The sequence below is a fragment of the Malus domestica genome, chromosome 11, assembly GCF_042453785.1.
Source record: "Malus domestica chromosome 11, GDT2T_hap1".
In the NCBI taxonomy this organism is placed as follows: Eukaryota; Viridiplantae; Streptophyta; class Magnoliopsida; order Rosales; family Rosaceae; genus Malus; species Malus domestica.
Genome location: NC_091671.1, coordinates 9,786,059 through 9,809,481, shown reverse-complemented (window position 1 = coordinate 9,809,481; position 23,423 = coordinate 9,786,059). Strand labels below are relative to the sequence as shown.

General features: G+C 37.8%; 5 protein-coding genes across 5 annotated transcripts; 4 read left to right on the top strand and 1 right to left on the bottom strand.

Moving 5' to 3' along the window:
* Positions 1 to 314: 314 nt before the first annotated feature.
* LOC139189121 (histone H2A) lies at positions 315 to 1,494 on the bottom strand. Its single transcript, XM_070807387.1, has 2 exons — positions 1,031 to 1,494; positions 315 to 803 (listed from the first exon to the last, which is right to left on the bottom strand). The coding sequence occupies exons 1-2, from the start codon at positions 1,238 to 1,240 to the stop codon at positions 561 to 563; spliced, it is 453 nt and encodes a 150-aa protein (XP_070663488.1). The 5' UTR covers positions 1,241 to 1,494; the 3' UTR covers positions 315 to 560.
* A 10,416-nt stretch (positions 1,495 to 11,910) lies between these two features.
* On the top strand, positions 11,911 to 14,639 carry LOC103447801 (actin-depolymerizing factor 1-like). Its single transcript, XM_029088580.2, has 3 exons — positions 11,911 to 12,499; positions 13,939 to 14,204; positions 14,277 to 14,639. Exons 1-3 carry the CDS (start codon positions 12,497 to 12,499, stop codon positions 14,425 to 14,427), a joined length of 420 nt encoding a protein of 139 aa, XP_028944413.1. The 5' UTR covers positions 11,911 to 12,496; the 3' UTR covers positions 14,428 to 14,639.
* Positions 14,640 to 15,782: 1,143 nt separating this feature from the next.
* LOC103447727 (actin-depolymerizing factor 1-like) lies at positions 15,783 to 18,050 on the top strand. The gene is made up of 3 exons (XM_008386920.4): positions 15,783 to 15,968; positions 17,401 to 17,666; positions 17,743 to 18,050. The coding sequence occupies exons 1-3, from the start codon at positions 15,966 to 15,968 to the stop codon at positions 17,870 to 17,872; spliced, it is 399 nt and encodes a 132-aa protein (XP_008385142.2). The 5' UTR covers positions 15,783 to 15,965; the 3' UTR covers positions 17,873 to 18,050.
* A 485-nt stretch (positions 18,051 to 18,535) lies between these two features.
* On the top strand, positions 18,536 to 20,189 carry LOC103447802 (uncharacterized). The gene is made up of 5 exons (XM_029089353.2): positions 18,536 to 18,845; positions 18,942 to 19,179; positions 19,558 to 19,655; positions 19,744 to 19,893; positions 20,008 to 20,189. The coding sequence occupies exons 1-5, from the start codon at positions 18,536 to 18,538 to the stop codon at positions 20,187 to 20,189; spliced, it is 978 nt and encodes a 325-aa protein (XP_028945186.2).
* A 122-nt stretch (positions 20,190 to 20,311) lies between these two features.
* Positions 20,312 to 22,847, top strand: LOC139189422 (uncharacterized). The gene is made up of 2 exons (XM_070808372.1): positions 20,312 to 20,688; positions 22,775 to 22,847. Exons 1-2 carry the CDS (start codon positions 20,312 to 20,314, stop codon positions 22,845 to 22,847), a joined length of 450 nt encoding a protein of 149 aa, XP_070664473.1.
* The last annotated feature ends 576 nt before the right edge of the window (positions 22,848 to 23,423 follow it).

Genomic DNA, 23,423 nt, shown 5'->3' with positions numbered 1-23,423 from the left:
CTCAGTAATCAACTAGTTTGAGTTATTCAATCAACTCCTTAACAAACCTTGAATATAACAAAGTTACGCAGTAATCAACCAGATTGACTTATTCAATCCACTCAAATCAGCGCAAGTGATTAAGAGTTAAGAAAGGTGCTAAATAAGGCAAAGGGAATATGGCATAAAACAGGAAATCATATGCCTGAGAAAAGCAAAAAGGAGGTTCCTTTCTTCAAAAGCATTCGATAAAGCAACCCATCAACAAATAGCACCTCAAATCAAAGGGAATAAGAGAATCTCACATCTCATCATACACACATACCAAACGGAAGTAATGCCAGAAACAAGGGGTTTCATAAATGGATTCCAACAAGATCAATAAACCTAAAACTTGAACATCATCATCACATAAGATTATTGGAATTTCAAGTCTTGGTATCTCTTTTCCCTACAACCAACAAAGACATAGACCTGCATACAGATTACATACAAATGGGGAGGGTCACGAACTAAATCTAAACATGGAGGTTTGATTCATAAAAAGCTAAACATTTGGTGGGTTGATTTGATGGAGAAACCTAAGCCTTCTTGGGAGACTTGGTAGCCTTCGATGGCGATTTTGGCTCTTTTCCGGCGGCCTTTTCTGATTTCTTGGGCAGGAGGACTGGGTTAATGTTTGGAAGCACGCCGCCGTGAGCAATGGTCACACCAGCAAGCAATTTTCCAAGCTCCTCATCGTTCCTCACAGCAAGTAGCAGATGCCTTGGGATAATCCTGTTCTTCTTGTTGTCCCGAGCTGCATTTCCAGCCAATTCCAGCACCTGGACAAAACAAGAAAACCCACATCAGGAATTTTCTCGGCAACCAAACAGAAATTTAGGGGAAAAACCTGCTAACACATACACTCAAAACTCAAAATTTAGGGGAAAAACCTGCTAACACATACACCCAAAATTAAGCACAACACAGACACTCAAAACTCAAACCCTAGCCGAGAAAACAAGATCAAACCCACAAATCAATCTTGAGAGAGGAGAGAGAAACTTACTTCAGCTGCGAGGTACTCGAGCACAGCGGCTAAGTAAACCGGAGCTCCAGACCCGACTCTCTGAGCATACCTCCCCTTCTTCAAGTAGCGACCGATTCTTCCGACTGGGAACTGGAGGCCGGCTCTGACGGACCGGGTCACCGCCTTCTTCTTCGGACCACCGCCCTTCCTTCCCCCGGCACCTTTCTTCAACTTACCACCAGTCTCCATATCTCAACCCTAAATCACTGAGAATCTGAGACCCTTTTGACTCAATTATCCAAATCGGAAATGGAGAGAAAGAATTGAAAATTTTCAGACAGTGGTTTAGGTAATCTGTTTGAGGATGCGCTTTATAGGGTGGGATGTATTGTGGATCATATTGTTTCAGGGAATATCGAAGGCTTCAGGAGCTGGTTGGAGAATTGTGGCCGTCAGATGGGGGTCTTATCGACGGTAGTGGACGCTTATGTAGCCATCCGCGTAGTGAGTATTTGACCAATGGGGAGCAAGGTTTTTGCTTTGTTTTTGTTTGAGTGGGATTTGGATCCTCTCCGTGGCAATTGGTCGGGAGGGATCCTCTGACTAGTGTTCATGGACCGTTGGATTTTTATCTAATAGTTACAATTATTATAACTTTTAGAGGGCCCCCTGTTTGTAACCGTTGGATAAAAATCCAATGGTCCACAAACACTGATCAGGAGGATCCCGACCAGTTGCCTCGGAAAGGATCCAAATATGTTTGAATGGTGTGTTATTCACATATCTTTTTACTTTTCACACATTATTCTCAATTTCTAGTCGTCAGATCCAATGAAAGTCAAAAAACATAAATTAACAAGGCGTAAAAAGTAAAATTTAGGGTGCGGATAGTATCGTCCTTTTGTTTTTGGTTTTTTGTTTTCTTATTTTTGGTGATTAAAAAGTGGCACATGATATTGGTCCATGTTTCCTTTTTTTCAATTTCCCGCTGCAATTTTGGTTAGCTATTTCAAATTTTGGAGAATGTGAAATTTGTTTATAGAGGTTGTTAAACAAATTTTATAAGTCACTTAGCACTACAATCTAATGGTATTGCTCTTAATTTGTAAGTGAAAGGTCTTAGATTCGATTCTTGTCAAAAGTCAATTTAAATCACATTATTATTAGTACATTGTGTGGTTAAACCCAACTCTCTTTCCTTTAGTGAATATAATATTGTTTGTTAAAAAAAATAAAAAATTTAGGAATGGTAAACTAAGTTTTAGGAACAAACTGATGTTGATGTTTTGACGGTGGAGGATGAGTACAAGTAGACTATAAATTCGAGTGTTTCAAGTATGAGGCTTTGTAAACCATCATCGAATGGTATAATGATTGGGATGAATTTCAGACCTATATTTCATACGATTTGTTCTGAGTTTGATTCTTGATATTGGTAAATCACATGATGGTGATCGACGGGAAGCTGAAACATCTCTATAAGTTTTCCCGGCCCCCAAAAAAATACATTGTCATAGCTTCGCCACTAGCTAGTCCCTTTTTCTGCAAAAAAAAAAGGTGTATGAGGCTTTGTATGCAAGATAAAGCATAGATTACTTATGTGTGAAGTTCAATATGAAATCCAAAAATACTTAAAAAGTCTCAATTTTGTGCATTTCTAAAAAGTCTCAATTTTGTGCATAGAATGATTCAAACCCCTTCCATTTGACTCCTTCAACCCCTTAACCACCATATTACTTATGTTTTTGTGATAATATGCTAAAATATTTATATATATGGTTTTGTTTTGAATTCTTTTTACAAGAAACAAATTTGCACATATTCCAAATTTTTTGTGGTATTATATTTTAAATTGTGTCAATTAATTACTTAGTCAATGACATGTGGTTTTTAGTTTTTATATTTTTTATTTGGTCACTTACGTAGTAGGGCTGGAAAAAATTCCCGAAAATCTCAAACCAAACCGAAAAAGTCCCAAACCCAAACCGAAAAATCCCAAACCAAAACCATCCCGAAGTTCAAGAATCCCATCCCGAAAAATACCGAAATTTTTGATATGGGATTGGTTTCCAAATCCCATTTGTTTGGTAATCCCGAAAAATACTGAAGTATTCGGTTTCCTATTGACTTTTGGGTTTTGGTTCTTGAAAGCCATTGTCATGGTTGTTGACTACTCTTCACAATACACTTACTCTACACATAGAGATGATGAAGATAATGAAAATTTTGAACCTCATAGGAACTCTATGTGGTACTAAGTCATTCATGTATCTTACCATGCAATGTATAAAGTGTAAAATATTGTACTAATTCATTATATATAAATGATTATGATGTGTTTAAACTTCTTTCATTAATTACTACATATTTTCTACACTCACAATATTTGCCAGCTCGCTATATAATCAACTTAAATCAGTTAAATCCATCATGCAATGCATTTCCTTCTAATTTTTGTGATAAACTAATAGATAATTGACTAAATAAACATCCTACAAAGTTTCAATAAAAATTGCCAAGTTTTTCTTACAATTTCCGTGGTTTTTATTTAATTTTTATCAATATCGATAATATCCCGATATTTTCATCGATATTTCCGTGTTTTTGGACTACCGATATTTCCAATATCATCGATATTTTATACCTTGCCTATGACTCATTAGATCTCTTTGTTAATGGTAAATATTTTCAGCTCCTCAACTAGTGGTTATAACAAAAATGCCCCTGCATTTAACAACCCGTTTTTGTTTTAAGTTTGATTCTCACTCCGAATGCGTCCACGCGTTTGTAATGAGTACTACAAAAATATATTAATTAATACGCCACACGTGTTACAAAAATAAAGTCAACAAAGTTCAACATGTACTCTTTTAGGGATATTTTGGTCAATTTACACAAAAATTACGAATGGTTCGTAACACACCATCGCACACCTTAGCCAATGGAGAAGGTTGTGGTTGAGTTCCATAACTTTGAAAAATCCATATTATTTTAGTGGTGAAATAGTGTAACACCTTTTTTTTTAACAAATAGTGCAATACACTTTGGCCTTGTTCAGCAGCTCGGATTGTACTGACTATTTCAGTCGAATATAATAAATAATCGTCGAATTGTACTGACTAAAATAATCAGGCGTTTGGTGTTTTATGGGATTAATTTCTACATCGGATAATACGTCGGACTATAATAATTTTTTTAAATTATTTCACATAATAATTGTTGTTAAGATGAAAAAAAGGAGAAAAACAAAGAAAAAGAGAGAAAAAATGAATTAAACATTATTACAGAAAAAATTTAAAAATAAAAAAGGAATGGGAAATTTAATTCGAACCTATATAGAACAATACTTGGTTATTCAAAGATGAATAGAAACTCCTACTCAAAAACTCTTCGTGTTTGAATCACAGAGCTTTGTGCTTATAATCAGAACTGTTCATATTATAAATCACATTGTAAAGATCATTATTGTAAAAAATGAATTAATACTAAGGTTGTTTAGTTAATCTATTATAGCAAACACGTAGACGGTTTGTAATACTTTTATCAATTTCATTCATTTGTTTTTATACAGTTCGATGACTAAACAACCTTAGTTTTAATTGATTTTTTACATAGGGGATATTTACAGAATGATTTATAAAATGAACGATTCTGATTATAAAAACGAAGTTCAACAAAATCGACAACGAATAATTTTGAGTAGGAACTCCTACTCCTTTGACTAGGCAAGTATTGTTCACCCATATAACATCTTTCTACACAAAACTTAAATTTTAAGGTACTGTTTGGTACGTGGGATGAGACGAAATGCGCTCGTCCCACGTTTGATGCGCTAAAAAGAGTGGGATGCACTATCCCTTGGAACAAATTTTGGTCATTTTTTCGTTCCACCTCTCTCCCCTAGAACTACTCGTTCCACCATGTGGAATACAAAATTATAATTTTTTTGGACAACAATACCCCTCCTCTTTTTCGTTAATTCCACTGTCTACCATCCCTCCAAGCCTCCCTCTCTTCTACCCTCCCTCTTACGTAGCCTCCTCCTCCTCCACCACAAACCCAGCAACCCAACTATGGTTAACCCAATCCCAGCAAACCATCTGAACCCAAACCCAGCTTCCTCCCACCGCCTCCCTCCTTCTTGCTAGTCCCACGACGAGACCGTCGCCAGTGACGCCGAGGACTCGCATAGCAAGCACCGACGACGACAAAAAGAGCAAAGAGCAGACCAAGACCGTCGTTGACGATGTCGAAGCTCATCCACCGCCGCCTATTCAGTCCCCCCCCCCCGGCGCTCCACCTTTTTCTCCGACGCCGTCACCATAGCCAGGACTCGCACGGCTTCTTTTTCATATATTGGAAGATGCATCTTCAGAGTGTTAATGATGGAGTAACTGAAATTTTCTGGGAGCTGCTTCTTCAGGTGCAATTGCAAAAGCAGAACCCGCCCCCTCAAGATGGGAGTGTTCCGAAATTAGTCAGTTTTATTACGGATTATTGTAATAAACTATACATACTGTTTGAATGTTATAATATATATGTAATCTTACTCATACTCATTGTTTTGATTAAGAATGAGGACCAATGCATGCTGATGCATTTCCTACCTTATCAGGGAAATATCACGGCAGCTTCCAATTTATATGATGCAATGTATTAAGGAGGTTGATTAAGTAGGGATCTTGATATTCAGGATGGTCTAAGTTTTCAAATTTAGTTAATATCCTAGTAATCAAGTACTTAGAATATTGTGTTTTTAGTTATGCGGTTGGGTTGGAACTTGATGATTATTATTTCTTATGTTGTAGTGGACTAGGAAGTTGTGCTAGTGTTTAATTAGGTTGTTGCTAAGCCTATGAAAAGGCTAGAATTGTTAAGGAATGGGGGGATTAAGTATTTTGAATGATTTTATGTAAACAGGGACTAGTTCTCTATATGTTCCTTGGGTCTAGTTGTGCTTGAGATTTCAATAATCCTCTCTCTGTATTCCTCCCCGCATTAATATAGAAGCGCTAGAAATGGTTGCAGAGAAGAAAAAGATGCATCTTTGCTATTTCATATGTTCAATTTTCTCAACTTATATACACGGTACGAATATATGAACACAGGAAAGTCTATATCTGCCAGTAATGCTAGTGTAAAAAATATATCATAGATAAACATATATGTGTTCAAATATGAACAAGTTACAAAAAAAATTAAAAAATGTCTCGTCCCTTCCCACGCATAAACATTGCACCAAATAACAAACGGAATAGGGGTAAGTTAGTCATTTAATATTTTGGTTCCGTGCCATCATGCGCTTACCAAACGCAGAACGGAACAACCGTCATGGAACCTTCGTTATGTTCAGTCCCGTCTGCGTACCAAACGGTACCTAAATGTGAATTGTTTTTCTTATACTATTGTATAATTACCATCAAGTATTGTACACAATAAGATCAACAATAAAACTAAAATTTATCAATAAACTCACACCCAATAATTAAACCATAATTTCACACAATGTTTATCCTCCATTCATTTCGGCTAAAACCATTATGGCGTGTTTACCAAACCGGAGCGGAATGGCAAGAAACGGAATTGCATTCTTTTCCAGGCATTCAAGCCGTTTACTAACATTTCCGGAATGAAAAACAAGATGGGGTCCACTTAAAATCATGAATTAGATCCCTAAATCTCCCGGAATCGAATCCCCTAGATGGAGGTGGTATTTGGATTCTGGAGAGAAGGCTCTTCCATGAATCCAACTTTTATACCCAAATTACCCCTAGATGGATGGGCTTCGAAGACTTAGTTGGTGGAATGGGTTGTCATTTGCCAATTGAACGACACTCTAACACCTGGAATTGAAGTTGCAGCCTGCAGTAGTGGTGGATCCACTGCTATGGTGGTTGTGGGGTATATTCCAGTGGCTGTATGGTTGGAGAGAGATGGAGGGAGATGAGAAGTAGATGGAAAAATAAGGGGGGGGGAAGCTGAAAATAGTTGGGGTATTTGTGGTGCAGACCATGAAAGAAGATAGTTGGGGTATGAGACGGCAACGAGACCGAAGTGCAACTGGACAAGGAAAGGCAGGGGGTGAAGGGCAGTGCAAGGAAAGGCAGGGCGGGCTATGGAGGCGTAATGGGGTGGATTTGGTAATTGGCAAGTTTGGAAAGGCATGGGTGGGTGGAGAAGGGAATCTGATTAAGAAATTTAATTTAATTAAGATATAGATGAATTTTATTATATAAATTTAATTAATTAGTATGAAAATAATTTATTTATGTAAGGGCAATTTAGTAATTAACCTAGTTTTAATTCAGATTGAAGTGAATTAGTAAACAACTTATATGTATTCAACATCATTCCTACTCCGATTCCAGACAGTTTTAGTAAACAACTCCATCAGGAATCTGATTCTGATTCTATCTCATTTCAATTCCTCATAAATCCAATTCCTCTCAATCTGATTACGGATTAGTAAACGTACCCTAAGAGCTCTTATAGAGAAAACTAGCTTCTTATTTTTTATCGGTGGATGGTGATTTGAAGTTTTAAATCATCCAACTAAAATATGAATTGATTTATGCAATTCTTTACGTTTGATTTCAATTTTTTTTAGAGTTGAGAAGACAGGTTTTTAGGTTTTAATTCATAACCATCAACGCTGGAAGTTGAAAATATGAGTTATTGTGTTTTGCTATGTAAATGGTGGCGAAGCCTCCCCGGCCAATTTGGTTTCCTCGAATCCACTCCATCACCATGGTAGAAAATCTAGGGCTAACCTAAAGAATCAAGGGTTTGCTACCACTTACGAACATAATGTTTGCTACCACTTACCTTAGATCATGGAATAATTGAAAATTGTTTCATCAGGATTCAGGAGGCAGCAGGTAACACAACAAAGAGACACCAAAACACAAACGAATTAGCAACAACAGCCATGGGAGCCATAGTGATGTACGCAGCTCCAGCAATGGGGCGCATCATCTTAAGAAATTCTATTAATTTCTACACGCCATAATGTTGTACTACATCAACTATGACGTAATGTTGTATTACATTAACGAAAGCACGCCATACGACTCTATGCTTATGTAATTTGGGATTTTATTCAATTTGGGATTAAAGAAATATTAGTTTTGTAATTAAAAATTATTCAATTTGCAATTTTATTTTTTAAATGGATGTAAAGATAAATTTACATATTGAATTGAGTTTGTGAGGGTATATTAGGTAATAAATTTGGATTTAAAGAGATATTAATTTTTTAATTAAAAATAATATGGATATAGAGAGTAAGTTAGGTGTAGAAATAAGTTACAAAGGTTCAAATAAAATTTCCAAAAAATTAAACATCACCACTTCCCCACGAAGGAATATGTTTTTTGAATATTTAACAAAAAAAAAATATGTTTTTTGAAACCCAAGCAGCCATTACACCAACAACAAAAAAACACAGCCTTTACACCAACACGAAAAAAAACCCAGCTAGCTTTCGATCTCGTTGCCACCTTCAATTTCTTTCATATTCAGAAACCAATTAAAGCATCCAAATTTGCAAAAGCAACCACCAAATTACATAATCGATGGTCACTCGCTTAGCCAGCAAGCTGCAATTTCGTGCTTTACAGAGAAATCGGTGCTGCTCTCTCTCTCTCTCTCTCACGGCTTCTAATCCACTAACTAAAAACCCAGATGAGATTTCTTCCATTCTGGTTCGATCTGCCACCACAGGTGTATGAACAAGAATGGTGCAACGTGGTTTCGATTCAGCATTCCTGGTTTTGTGTTTGTATCTGCTTGATGTTGATTGAAGGTGGGGAGAGAGAAAGAGAGAGAGCAGTAATTCCTGCGATGCGCTGGAGCCATGGTCTAAAATATCCATAATATCCCGATATTTCTATCGAAATTTCCCTGTTTTTGGACTACCGATATTTTTTTGGACTACAATATTTCCGATATCATCGATATTTTAGACCTTGCTAAGTCACTCATTTATCTTACCATGCAATGTCTAAAGTGAAAAATATTGTACTACTTCATTATATATAAATGATTATGGTGTGTTTAAACTTCTTTTATTAATTATTACATATTTTCTACACTCACAATGTTTGCCAGCTCGCTATATAATCAACTTAAATAAGTTATATCTATCATGCAATGCATTTCCTTTCAATTTTTTGTGATAAACTAATAAATAATTGACTAAATAAATATCCTGCAAAGTTTCAATAAAAATTTCCAAGTTTTTTTTACAATTTCCGTGGTTTTTATTTAATTTTTATCGATATCGATAATATCACGATATTTCCATCGAAATTTCCGTGTTTTTAGACTACCGATATTTCTAATATCATCGATATTTAATACCTGGAGCGAGCGTTAGCATGAACCTGACTAATACGAACGATTTGGGGAGGATAAGTAGCCAAGTGTAGGGTGTATTAAATTAGCAGGTGCAGACTAATTATCCATGGCTATTTAACACATAAAATACCAAACAACTGGGCCGTATTATTAGTGCTATCTGATTTTTTATACGAGCTTCCAAATGAAGTCATTGGCACCCATTTGTCAAGTTCATTTTTATGCCTTAATTAGGGCAGTGTTGAGTTATGCATAATTTGAGTCCATGTTATGTGGATAGCTTGATATAACATGTGGGATATTTCTTTTTTGTTTCCTACTGTCTCTCTCCATTCTTCTACTGTTCTTCAGCCCTTCATTTATACACATTATCTCTATTGCAAAGAAAACTAATGAAACTCTCCCTGTGAGAGACCTTCCCTCTGGTTGAGGGTGATTCTCACCGATCTGTGTGAGTGGTTCCTAATCGAGTCCTCTTCTGTTGTCGCCGATCCTAGCTACAGCTGGGATCGATGGGTTCTCTTTTGTTTCTTTCTCCCTCTCTTTCCCTTCTTCCATCCATTGTTTTTTTTTGCTTGGGTTTTTTGGCTAATCTGCTTTCTTCTCTCGCCTCTGATGTCTCTCATCAATCTTCATCCAATTTCCGAGCTTCAGTCATCCTTGACCACGATTTGTTGCTGTGTTTTGAGTTGGTGTGTATCGATCTAGTGCTTCTACTGGGTCGGGTGTTCCTTGCACCATCACCTTCTCGATGTCTGCCTTTGTTGGCAATGTTGCTCGTGGACTCCCACGAGCTTCTTTCAATTGGATGCAGGTTCTTGGTTGTCTGTAGTTGTGCTCAGAGTGAAGCTTGGATTTGGTTGGTGGTATCGATGAGGCGCGGCTTAATTTGGATGGATCGACATGCACGACTGTTGTTTTGGTGGTTGCAGTGGCGGTGGTGGCGGAAGATGCAACAAAATCAGATGTTTCTGGGTTTTCTTTTGTTTTGGTCTTAACTTTTGGTTGAGCCACTGTTGTTTGTTTGTATGTTTCGTTTTTGGGCCTTTGTGTGGTATATTTTGAACATTTGTGTTGTAATGTTTTTTGTTGGTAATGAATGTTACCTTTGATAAAAAAAAAACGAAATAATTATCAAAGAATATTTTTTACATACATGAGATGTTCTACGAGTTTATGACATTATAAATCGCATATCAGCAGGTTGTTGAGTTTGTACCCCCAAAACAATTTTTGTTCTACTTCTGGGAAGAGGATCCTCTCTGGACCCACTTTGTGGAGATCCTAGGAATCTCCACAATCTAGCCGTTCATTGTACATTGTGCGGCCAGTTTTCGTCAAGTACTATTTGTGTTTAATTTTAAATTAAAAAAATCAAATAATTTTTAACCGCACGATACATAATGTATGACTAAGATATAAGAATCCCTAGGGGTGCGTTTGGTACGTGGGATGGGACGGAACAGAGTGGGACAGACGCGTTCCGTCCCATGTTTGGTACACTAAAATTATGTGGAACGCGTGTCCCACAGAACGAAAATGGGTTAAATTTTGGTTCCCCCTCCCCCCTGGAATGGGTTTTTCCATCCCGTGGAACACAAAAATCATAAAATTTAAGACAAAAATACCCCTTAGATTTTTCAATATTTACACCTTCTAAATCATACAACAAACCCTATCTATCATCTTCTCTTCTCTGCCGCTGTGAAGTTCTTCATCCCTGCATCTCCCCTTTGCAACCTTCATCCTCATCCTCTTCCTAAACCCCTTTCACCTCAAATGTCGTTGCACCTTTTGGAGTCGCATGATACCACATGAACCGACTGAAACCCGAACGCATCTGCAGACCGAAACACCGTCGATACATTGCCGAAATCTCCCAATCCTTTAACCACTAGACACACCTCGTAACTCCGATTCTTCACCACTTTCCTAAACTTCTCCTTCCTCACATACATTATGTACGGATCCACCGCTTTAAGCACCTCACCGCTATTGAGAAAAGCACCTTCACCGCAGCTAAACTTGTCCAGATGCGAGAACCATCGACCGCCGATTTGGTGTGCAGACTCGTGGCGGCGTTCCATTTTCATCAGGCGCGCGACTTTGTTTTTCTTCCTCAGAAGCTCCTCCACGGTTTCCTGAGTCGGGTTCTCCGGCGGTTCTAGGGTTGAGTCCGCGGAGTGAGCTTCGTCTGTGAAATCTGCAGCAGCTGCTTCATATGAAATTGAAGCGTATGGCCGTGAATGAACATTGTACGGAGCATGCCTGAGTGCTAATTTCAAATTCAAATCACAAAATTGAGTTAGAAATGTGTGTATGAGTGTCGAGAGACAAAGAGTACCTTGGTTGGAAGGAAGCGGAGAGAAGAGGAGGGAGGGGGAGTGGAGAAGAGAGACAGTGGGTCGATTGGTTCGGAGGGTGGAGGTGATTGAGGAGAGAGATGTACATACTAGGGTTTTGCAGATAGTGGGTCGGTTAGTCATTTTAACATTTTGGTTTCGTTCTGTCTTGCGCTTACCAAACGCAGAATAGAACAACTCTCCCGTTATGTCATGCGCATACCAAACATAACATGGAACCATTATTCCATCCCGTCCTGTCCCGTCCCGTCCCGTCCGCGTACCAAACGGTACTTAGAGTTCTCACAATTTGGTTCCAGATCCAAATCCCTACTTTTGTAACGGAACTAACTCAACCCATGTCGCAGGCAGTTGACCCGTTAAAAATGCCCACCCGTAAGTGATTATTAATTACCCCTCAAATGGTAAATTTTATTCACTTTGAGTCCGCCAATAAAAAGGAGCCTCGATTTTCCAGCTGGGTGGGCAAGTCGGAAGACCCGCCACAAAAACCAAGGGCCTATCAGTCTTTTCGCAACCCTGACCCACACGCGTCAAGCCATGATAGGACAGACCTACCTTCTCCTTGCCCCGTTGTCACGCATGACATGCCCTCCATGATGATATTTAGAGGAGGACTGGGAAGGTGGGTGAAAGAGAAGCCACAACAACCACCACCGTCTCGGCAGCAAAAGCCATTCAAAGCGCACACCAAACGCCAGAGAGCAATCAGTCCTCCATTTTCTGCCATAGTCGCAGCAACTCAGCTCCTTTTCGTTTTGGGATAGATTTTTCTGCAACCGCAATGGTCGGTATCTCTCTGCTGCTTCTTTTTCCCTGCGCATTGCTTTTTGTATAATTTTTTTTATTATTATTGTTTATCTTATTTCGGCTGTTTAATGGGTTTTGGGTTATGATCTGATCGCTTCGTTATCATCTGCGATGGGTTTTGGAAGCACTTGTTTCAATCGATTGTTATCGATCATCGGATCTGAATTTGGGTTTTGTTTTGATTGTTGTGTCATTTAGTTGTCAGTAGACGAAGGTATTAGCTTTGATCACATACATATAGATATAGTCCTCATCTTTTGAGTTCTGGGTTGGTTCTTTGTGGTGGGTTTGTGGTTTTTTTTATATATATTTTGTCTTTTGGTATCGGTTCTGTTTATTGTGAAATTTGAACAGAGTTGCGTTGCACCGATTCCATTAGTCTAACAGTTGATGTGGTTGTCATTTTTTGGATGCATTGAGATTTAAATCTGATTAGAAAGCTGTTTTAGATTCTCACAATGTCAAATCTCCCGCATTTGGTTTTCTTTTCTGTTAATTGATCGAGAGTCGGGATTCAAGTGCTCGGTACTGGAGCAATGTCAACCGGCTGATCACAGATAAGAACTAATTTGAGTGATGCAATCTGATTACTTACGGATGTTGCGATGCTGAATTGTGTTTATCTTATTCTTGCAAGTATAGCACTAGTGCGGACTGTATGGAAATCGGTAATGGGCAGTCTGTAATCTAGGGCTGAAGGTAAACTAAGGAAGAAACGTACCTCAAGTAGCCTTATGCTGAACATTCTCGGTTTCAGATTGCTGGTCTTTGGTTTAGATATATAATCTCTAGGCCAACCTGCATAGTACAGGCTTAAATCGAAGGGATTCAAGTTGTATCATGTATTCATGACGTACTACTTTTTAAGAAATTAGGTGAGATAGAACCTCTAGAATGAGAGAAAGAGGGAGAGGAAAAGGAGGAGGACGGATGGGAGGGAAGGAGGCTTGCAACCTTTATGCCCCGTTTGATAACCATTTTGTTTTCAGTTTTTAGTTTTCATTTTTTGTGCTAATGTAGACGGAGAGTATGTGGGAGAAATGAGGAATGGAAAGGATGAAGGGAGGTGGTGGGAGGGGTGACGGGAGAAATGAAGGAGATTATGTGAAAACAAAGACTTGAAAGTGAAAACAACTTCAAAATTGTTTTCAGTTTTCATTTTGTGTGTCGTTCCATACACCCCCTTCACATTTGTACCCCTCGTTCACCCTTATTCGTTCCTTCTCTCTCTCGCTTACTTTTCCTCAATCTATTTTTAGATATAATTAATTGTGTTCTTGAGAAATGCTGAGCTTTATTTTTTGGCCGAGTAGGACAGTGAATACATGTTTATTGTTTCAAAACTAGTGTGTGTTGGTTTTGTGGACATAAATTGCGAAAGAATAACATCTATCTTCTGTTTCATCCTATGAACAGGCTAACGCAGCGTCCGGATTTGCTGTGGATGATGACTGCAAGCTGAAGTTTCTGGAATTGAAGGCAAAGAGAACATATCGCTTCATAGTGTTCAAGATTGACGAGAAGAAAAATGAGGTGATTGTGGAGAAACTCGGTGAGCCAGCTGAAAGCTACGAAGACTTTACTGCAAACCTTCCTGATAATGAATGCAGATATGCTGTCTATGATTTTGACTTTGTGACTGCAGAGAATTGTCAGAAAAGCAGGATTTTCTTCATCGGATGGTAATATTATGACCTAAAAACGCGTCTCTCTATTTTTCGTGTCATTTTTGCTTATGTTCTTCGTATTCATAGGTCTCCCGACACAGCAAGGGTGAGAAACAAGATGATTTATGCAAGCTCCAAGGACAGGTTCAAGAGAGAATTGGATGGCATACAAGTCGAGCTGCAGGCTACTGATCCGACTGAGATAGGCCTCGATGTTATCAAAAGTCGTGCAAACTAAGAAGCCTGGTCTCTGTTATGGCCATTTTTCTCAAGCTCTGTTTTACTTTCAAGTGGAATGTTAATAGTGTGTGGGGTTGTGAACCTGACTACATTGTAATACTCGGTTTGAAATTTACATTACTGTGTTTTCTTCGACTAGAACGAGTCCTGCGATCTCGGTTTGTGGACGGAGATGAAAGAACTTATGCAATGAGTGTGTCCTTATAGTTACATCTAGAAGCTAATCATTCTTTTGTGTGCCTGTTATGATTTAACGGTGGAGGATGAGTACGAGTAGGCTGTGAATTAATGAGGCTTTGCACGCAAAATACACAAAATATGAAAGCATTTGTGTTTCTTACGACTCGTTCGAGCAGTTCCAGCGGGGAGAGAAAGGCTGCCAAAGTGCCCAAAACCTCTCCACCGGCCCAAACGATGGAGGGCGATTCGGTGGCTCCACCAAGTCTGTTGGAACTTGGACTACTAACTAATCCTGTAAACGGGTCGGATTTATTAGGTTTGAGTCGGATTTAACTTGATCCGTTAAGCTAACGGGTTATCCAAATCCAACCCGTTAAGTTAATGGGTCACCCAAATCCAACCCGTTAAGTTAACGGATCACCCATTTCACCCGTTACTGTTTTTTTTTTGGGGGTTTTTTGTGTTTTTTTACACATTTCATCCAAATCAATGCAAAAATGCAGCAATGCAATTCATGAGCCAACATGGAATGACAGATTACAATTAAAAGTGCTTCTGGAGGCCTCAACAATTATAGAAAACATTTACTATAAGATGATAAATGTTTTCTATAATAGATAAGAATAAATTGTCAGAATGCTGTTATAATGGAAAGTACTTTTGCTCGACTGAGTGGTATCAAGCCCATGCCCTCACCTCAAGTTGCTCATGTAGCCATTATAACAGAATGCTATAATAACTCAACCCATGTCGCATGCAGTTGACCCATTAAAAATGCCCACCCGTAAGTGATTATTAATTACCCCTGAAATGGTAAATTTTAGGGAACTTTAACGAAAAGCTCCCGGTACTATTCATTTTAACGAAAAACCACATTTTTACATAAAAAAGTCAATCATGTTACTATTCACTTTACCCTTTATTTTGTCCTTATCGTTAAAATTCAAAGTTTTCAAACCTTTTTCATTAGTTTTCTTTAAGTTTTATTCACTTTGAGTCCGCCAATAAAAAGGAGCCTCGATTTTCCAGCTGGGTGGGCAAGTCGGAAGACCCGCCACAAAAGCCAAGGGCCTATCAGTCTTTTCGCAACCCTGATCCACACGCGTCAAGCCATGATAGGACAGACCTACCTTCTCCTTGCGCCGTTTTCACGCATGACATGCCCTCCATGATGATATTTAGAGGGGGAGTGGGAAGGTGGGTGAAAGAGAAGCCACAACAACCACCACCGTCTCGGCAGCAAAAGCCATTCAAAGCGCACACCAAACGCCAGAGAGCAATCAGTCCTCCATTTTCTGCCATAGTCGCAGCAACTCAGCTCCTTTTCGTTTTGGGATAGATTTTTCTGCAACCGCAATGGTCGGTATCTCTTTGCTGCTTCTCTTTCCCTGCGCATTGCTTTTTGTATTTTTTTTTAATTATTATTGTTTCTCTTATTTCGGCTGTTTAATGGGTTTTGGGTTATGATCTGATCGCTTCGTTATCATCTGCGATGGGCTTTGGATGCACTTGTTTCAATCGATTGTTATCGATCATCGGATCTGAATTTGGGTTTTGTTTTGATTTTTGTGTCATTTAGTTGTCAGTAGACGAAGGTATTAGCTTTGATCACATACATATAGATATAGTCCTCATCTTTTGAGTTCTGGGTTGGTTCTTTGTGGTGGGTTTGTGGTTTTTTTATATATATTTGGTCTTCTGGTATCTGTTTTGTTTATTGTGAAATTTGAACAGAGTTGCGTTGCACCGATTCCATTAGTCTAACAGTTGACGTGGTTGTCAATTTTTGGATGCATTGAGATTTAAATCTGATTAGAAAGCTGTTTTAGATTCTCACAATGTCAAATCTCCCGCATTTGGTTTTCTGTTAATTGATCGAGAGCCGGGATTCAAGTGCTCGGTACTGGAACAATGTCAACCAGCTGATCACAGATAAGAACTAATTTGAGTGATGCAATCTGATTACTTACGGATGTTGCGATGCTGAATTGTGTTTATCTTATTCTTGCAAGTATAGCACTAGTGCGGACTGTATGGAAATCGGTAATGGGCAGTCTGTAATCTAGGGCTGAAGGTAAACTAAGGAAGAAACGTACCTCAAGTAGCCTTATGCTGAACATTCTCGGTTTCAGATTGCTGGTCTTTGGTTTAGATATATAATCTCTAGGCCAACCTGCATAGTACAGGCTTAAATCGAAGGGATTCAAGTTGTATCATGTATTCATGACGTACTACTTTTTAAGAAATTAGGTGAGATAGAACCTCTAGAATGAGAGAAAGAGGGAGAGGAAAAAGAGGAGGACGGATGGGAGGGAAGGAGGCTTGCAACCTTTATGCCCCGTTTGATAACCATTTTGTTTTCAGTTTTTAGTTTTCATTTTTTGTGCTTATGTAGAGGGAGAGTATATGGGAGAAATGAGGAATGGAAAGGATGAAGGGAGGTGGTGGGAGGGGTGACGGGAGAAATGAAGGAGATTATGTGAAAACAAAGACTTGAAAGTGAAAACAACTTCAAAATTGTTTTCAGTTTTCATTTTGTGTGTCGTTCCGTACACCCCTTTCACATTTGTATCCCTCGTTCACCCTTATTCGTTCCTTCTCTCTCTCACTCACTTTTCCTCAATCTATTTTTAGATATTATTAATTGTGTTCTTTAGAATTGCTGAGCTTTATTTTTTGGCCGAGTAGGACAGTGAATACATGTTTATTGTTTCAAAACTAGTGTGTGTTGGTTTTGTGGACATAAATTGCGTAAGAATAACATCTATCTTCTGTTTCATCCTATGAACAGGCTAACGCAGCGTCTGGATTTTCTGTGGATGATGACTGCAAGCTGAAGTTTCTGGAATTGAAGGCAAAGAGAACATATCGCTTCATAGTGTTCAAGATTGACGAGAAGAAAAATGAGGTGATTGTGGAGAAACTCGGTTGGCCAGCTGAAAGCTACGAAGACTTTACTGCAAACCTTCCTGATAATGAATGCAGATATGCTGTCTATGATTTTGACTTTGTGACTGCAGAGAATTGTCAGAAAAGCAGGATTTTCTTCATCGGATGGTAAATATTATGACCTAAAAACGCGTCTCTCTATTTTTCGTGTCATATTTGCTTATGTTCTTTACCGTATTCATAGGTCTCCCGACACAGCAAGGGTGAGAAACAAGATGATTTATGCAAGCTCCAAGGACAGGTTCAAGAGAGAATTGGATGGCATACAAGTCGAGCTGCTGGCTATTGATCCGACCCAGTGGCCATTTGTCTGAAGCTATGTTTTACTTTCAAGTGGAATGTTAATAGTTTGTGGGGTTGTGAACCTGACTACATTGTAATACTCGGTTTGAAATTACATTACTGTGTTTTCTTCGACTAGAACGAGTCCTGCGATCTCGGTTTGTAGACGAAGATGAAAGAACTTATGCAATGAGTGTGTCCTTATAGTTACATCTATTTATTTCAAACCCTAATTGATTGTTGAATACAAAATTTTGTTTAATTGATATAGGATTATAGGGTTATACATTATATGGTTATTGATTATAGATTATTTATATGAATACTATGATTATTGATTTTTGTTGTTGTTTTGAAGTACATAAAAGAGGATTGTTACATTATATATACATATAGGAACTTGAATCACATATAGTCTAGCAAGAAAAAAAAAAGCTGAACATGGTGAAGACTTTTACATCATATTTACATTAACATAATAAACCCCAATTCTACCAACTAAAACCCTCATTCAAATGCATTGTTGCTGTCGGTACTGATTAATTACATTCGTAGTCTACTCTAGGATAAAAATTGAATTCTTGATTATTCATAATTTCATATGATTGTTGGTACTGATTAATTAAATTCGTAGTATACTCTAGAATTAAGAGTCTAAAATATATACTTTGTTTCTTTCGTTATACAATTACGTAATGGAACGATACTATAAGAAACAGTGCTTAAATCCTTCTCCAAATATTCCGGGTAGTCCTCCTCCACCTTCAAATATTCCGAGTAGTCCTCCTTCGAGTATTCCGGATAGTGCACAACAAAGTGAGGTTATTGAGTTGGATGAAATATTAGCTAATTTTCCTATAGACCCTGGACTGAGACGTCGAATGCTTGATTATCCACTCAATTGTTGTGAAGCAATTCGTAGATACTACCTCCAAAAGGAACCTTGTCAACCTAAATCTCACATCATGCCAAGGAAAGCTAGCGACAATCAATGTTTTATCACAGGTTGGTTTGATAAATTTAAGTGGTTAGAGTATAGTGTAGTAAAAGATGCTGCATTTTGCCGTTATTGCTATCTTTTTAAATGTGATTTTGATAAAGCGGGTGGTAGTGGAAGTGATGTCTTCACTGAAAAATGGTTTACAAATTGGAGGAAAGGACCCGAAAATTTTCGAGTCCATGAAGGAAGTGTTGGAAGTCTTCATAATAAAGCTATGCAACAAGCTAAAGACTTGATGACACAAAAACAACACATTGAAACATTTGTGATCAAGCAAACTGATGAAGCTCGCGTTAATTATCACACTTTACTGAGTGGAGCACTTGATTGCACAAGATGGTTGTTGCGACAAGGTTTGGCTTTTCGTGGGCACGATGAATCTTTGAAATCGAGCAATATGGGTAATTATATAGAACTTATGTAATTTCTTGCTGATCATAATGAGAAAGTTAGGAGGGTTGTGTTTGAGAATGCTCCCAAAAATCTTAAGTATACTTCTTCCGATATTCAAAAGGATCTTGTTCATACTTGTGTTATTGAAACTATTAACGGAATCACTAAATATATGGAAGGTACATTTTTTTCTCTCTTGGTTGATGGATCACGTAATGCTTCCACTAAAGAGCAAATGGTGGTGGTATTGCGTTACGTGAACAAAAAATGAGAAGCAATTGAAAAGTTTTTTGGTGTTCAACATGTCTCTTCTACAACCAATAGCTCACTTGAAGATGCCATTGAGAGATTGTTTGCAACAACAAATTTAAGTTTGTCCAAGTTATGGGGACAAGGCTATGATGGAGCTAGTAATATGAGAGGTAAGTTAAATGGTCTTAAAATAAAGATTTTGAACAAATACCCTTAAGCATTTTATATTCATTGTTTTTGCACACCAACTCCAACTAGCTCTTATATTTGTGGTAAAGGAAAATGAGGATGTTGCCAATTTCTTCATCAATGCTAGTAGTTTGGTGAATCTTATTGGATCGTCATGCAAGCGTTGTGATGCATTTAGAGAGAAACAACAAGAACAAATTCAGAAAGCTCTTGATCTTGGTAAGCTTGAAACGGGTAAATGGTTAAATCAAGAAAGTAGTCTTATAAGTCCATGTGATGCACGGTAGAACTCGCATTATGGTACTATAGTTAATATTATTGTTATGTTTGAAGTCGTGGTGGAGGTGGTTGAATGGATTAAAAGCGATCACAACCAAGATAATCTCGGCGAAGCAACTAGGTTATTCAAGGACATACAAACTTTTGATTTTGCGTTTCACCTTTTCTTGATGAAACTTATATTGGGAATTACTAATGAGTTATTACAAGCATTGCAAAATAAAGATCAATTGTGAATGCGATGGCATTAGTGGAAGTATGCAAGCAATGACTACAATCCTTGAGAGATGATGACTTTGGGGACGTGTTTCATGATGTAGAAAGGTTTTGTGAGGAGCATGATATTATCATTCCTAACATGGAAGATTTGCATTTTGTACCTATAAAATCAAGGCGTAAAGCTCCAAAAATCACAAACTTCCATTACTATCGTGTGGACCTCTATTTTCAAGTATTTGATATGCAACTAAAGGAATTGAATGATCGCTTCAATGAGGTAAACACCGAGTTGCTTCTTTGTATGGCATATTTGAGTCCGGTGAATAATTTTGCATCTTTTGACAAAGCAAAAATTGTTCATTTAGCCCAACTTTATCCTCAAGATTTTGATCGTATGGACCTCATGAATCTTCCAATTCAACTTGACAATTACATTCATGATATGAAGATGCATAGTGAGTTTTCATCATTGAGAGGAATTAGTGATCTTGTGAAAGAGTTAGTGAAGGATGGGAGGTGTGAAAGCTATATGTTAGTGTACTAGCTTCTTACATTGGCTTTGGTGTTACCGGTTGCTATTGCTTCGGTGGAGAGAGCTTTTTCTGCTATGAAGATTGTGAAAACACCATTGCATAACAAAATGGGAGATCAATGGTTGAGTGATAGCATGATTGTTTACATTGAGAGAAATGTATTTTATTGATAATGAACTTATTATGCGACGTTTTCATAACATGAAACATCGTCGGGAACAATTGTAATTTGTTTGTATTGATTAATTATGGAAGATATTACTACACAAAAAGATGTGGTTGTTGCCATTTTTCTTTAACCTTGCACTCTTTTAAGTTTGTCCCTCGTCCGAAGAAATCCTGGCTTCGCCACTTATTGCAAACCATGTGACTGCAGACAATTCTTAGAAAAACACGATTTTCTTCATTGCATGGTAATATTATAACCTAGAAACGTCTTCTCTCTTTTTCTCGTGTCATTTTTGCTCATGTTCTTTACCGTATTCATAGGTATCCCGACACAGCAAGGGTAAAAAGCAAGATGATTTATGCAAGCTACAAGAAAAAGTTAAGGGGCGAATTGGACGACTTACAAGAAGGGCGAATTGGACGGCGTACAAGTCGAGCTGCAGGCTACTAATCGGGCTGATATAGCTCTCGATGTTATCAAACGTCATGCAAACTAAGAAGTCTATGTTGGATTTATCCAATATAAATCAACTTTTAAGTGGTCTACTACATGTAATAGGAATGTAATATTGGAGAAACAATGTTGATTGTGATTCGATCACTGAAAAATATGTGTCTTATATTGGAAATAGAATTGATGGAATCCTTAATTGACTATAATTATGATACTTAACTTAGAGACTAAGAAAGTAAGTTTAGGTTTTGGAAACCCTAGCTTTTAGCCCATATATAAACACCAGTCCCTATAAGCCCTAGACAACACAACATAATGCTTCCCATAGAGTAGTTGTATCCAGCTAGGTGTTTATAGAATACATTGGTGTTGTCGTGCCTTTTCTCCTTCCTTGCTCGAGTACCATGATTACAACTGGAATAAGGTTTGTCACCCTTTCGTTTGTGTTTTAACTGTATAACCTTATAAGGCTAACAACCTGGTCTTTGTTATGGCCATTTTTCTCAAGCTCTCTTTTACTTTCAAGTGGAATGCTAATAATTTGTGGGGTTGTGAACCTGTCTTGAAATTTATAGTATTTTCTTCCATTAGACGAGTCCTGCAATCTCGGTTTATGGACGGAGATGAAAGAACTTATGCGAGTGTGTCCTTATAGTTACTTATAGAAGTTGAGTTGTACAAGCATGGAGGGAAGGCCATATCTAATGCAAAACAATTCATAACTTCGTAAGGCAAATCAAACATATCCAAAAGGATAATGCGGGAGACTAAAATTTCAAACTAAGTGATATGTCACAAATAAAAAATAAGCATGTTAATCAACACATAAGTATAATCCAACCATCTTCAACCATGTCATTTGGTTTACAAAATGTTTTAAAAAAAATTGGTCTACCTAACATTACCCTATCCAAAAATTAATAGTTCAGAACTCAAACATCTAATTTATATTATTATCTACATTTGTGTATATACTAGTTGGTATGGTATGCCGCCAGTACAATACTCCAAACCGAAGCCAACCGTTAATGGATCGGTTCGGTTCTATATATACCAACCGATTAAGAAGATTTACCAAAATATTACCGTACAGCCTCCAAATTTTGACTCAATTTCTTGAATCTATGTCTCTAGAGAGAAACTTATTTGATCTAATTGGCTATTAGGGTTTAGGGCTTTATTATGGAGAGTTTTAACAAAACACTCCAGGTACTGTTCACTTTTAACGAAAAATCACATTTATACATTTCTCTGGTACTATTCATTATACCTTTAAAAATGATTTTTCATTAAAAATAAAAGTTTTTTTTGAACTTTTCGTTAGTTTTCCTTTTATTATTTTGGAACACGTGACCACGTGAGCAAGGTGGGAGTGGGTTCGCATCCACGAGATCGTTCCCCAGATATTCTGCGCTGTTCTCCGTAGCTTCATGTGCGCATTTTGCAGGATCCATACTCCTGACAACACTCCAATGGCTGCCGGAGATCAGAACCCAGCAACACCACCTGGCGCACGTTAGAAGTGGAGAAAGCATATGTTCCTGAGTTAGTTCCTCCTCTCTCTCACATGCTCCGATACGATCAAAGATTTTGGATTAACCATGACAGAGCACAATTGACTGAGTTAGTTTAGGCTTTCTCTTTAGGGTGCACATAATATTCATGCATTCTCTTTGTTTTTTTTTTTTTTTTTTTTTTTGGCAGACATGCACTCCTGAAATATTGAGCCTTGATTGACCATTTTACCCTCTAATCCCTACTTCATAGTTTAATATACCTTTGCTTGCAAGGACGTGTTTGACGAGATCAAATCTTCTGCATCCAAAATAAGTGTGGTCTCTCTGTAGCCTCAATATGTATTTGGCACATTAAATTCAAGATAACAAAATTAAGAAAAGTTAAGATAATGAATACATGTTAGACACTTATTAAGGTCACAGAGAGGTCACACCTATTTTGGATGCAGAAGATTTGACCTCGTGTTTGACATTCTTAAAGAGTTTTCATTTACGTAGGAGTTAAACTTTGTCGTATGCCTAAGAAGAGTGAAAGTGAAATCTTGTCCTTGTGTATCTACGAAGAGCCTAACTTTACTC

Excerpts from the sequence above, each read along its gene's own strand:
- LOC139189422 (XM_070808372.1), top strand. The coding sequence starts at position 20,312 with ATGGAAGATTTGCATTTTGTACCTATAAAATCAAGGCGTAAAGCTCCA. Across the intron at positions 20,689-22,774 it reads GAGTTAGTGAAGGATGGGAG|GATCCATACTCCTGACAACA; the intron begins GTGTGAAAGCTA and ends CGCATTTTGCAG.
- LOC103447727 (XM_008386920.4), top strand. Across the intron at positions 17,667-17,742 it reads AGGATTTTCTTCATCGGATG|GTCTCCCGACACAGCAAGGG; the intron begins GTAAATATTATG and ends CCGTATTCATAG.
- LOC103447801 (XM_029088580.2), top strand. Across the intron at positions 14,205-14,276 it reads AGGATTTTCTTCATCGGATG|GTCTCCCGACACAGCAAGGG; the intron begins GTAATATTATGA and ends TCGTATTCATAG.
- LOC139189121 (XM_070807387.1), bottom strand. The coding sequence starts at position 1,240 with ATGGAGACTGGTGGTAAGTTGAAGAAAGGTGCCGGGGGAAGGAAGGGC. Across the intron at positions 804-1,030 it reads TCGAGTACCTCGCAGCTGAA|GTGCTGGAATTGGCTGGAAA; the intron begins GTAAGTTTCTCT and ends TGTTTTGTCCAG.
- LOC103447802 (XM_029089353.2), top strand. The coding sequence starts at position 18,536 with ATGGAACGATACTATAAGAAACAGTGCTTAAATCCTTCTCCAAATATT. Across the intron at positions 19,180-19,557 it reads GCACTTGATTGCACAAGATG|CTCACTTGAAGATGCCATTG; the intron begins GTTGTTGCGACA and ends TACAACCAATAG. Across the intron at positions 19,656-19,743 it reads TGGAGCTAGTAATATGAGAG|CTCTTATATTTGTGGTAAAG; the intron begins GTAAGTTAAATG and ends AACTCCAACTAG.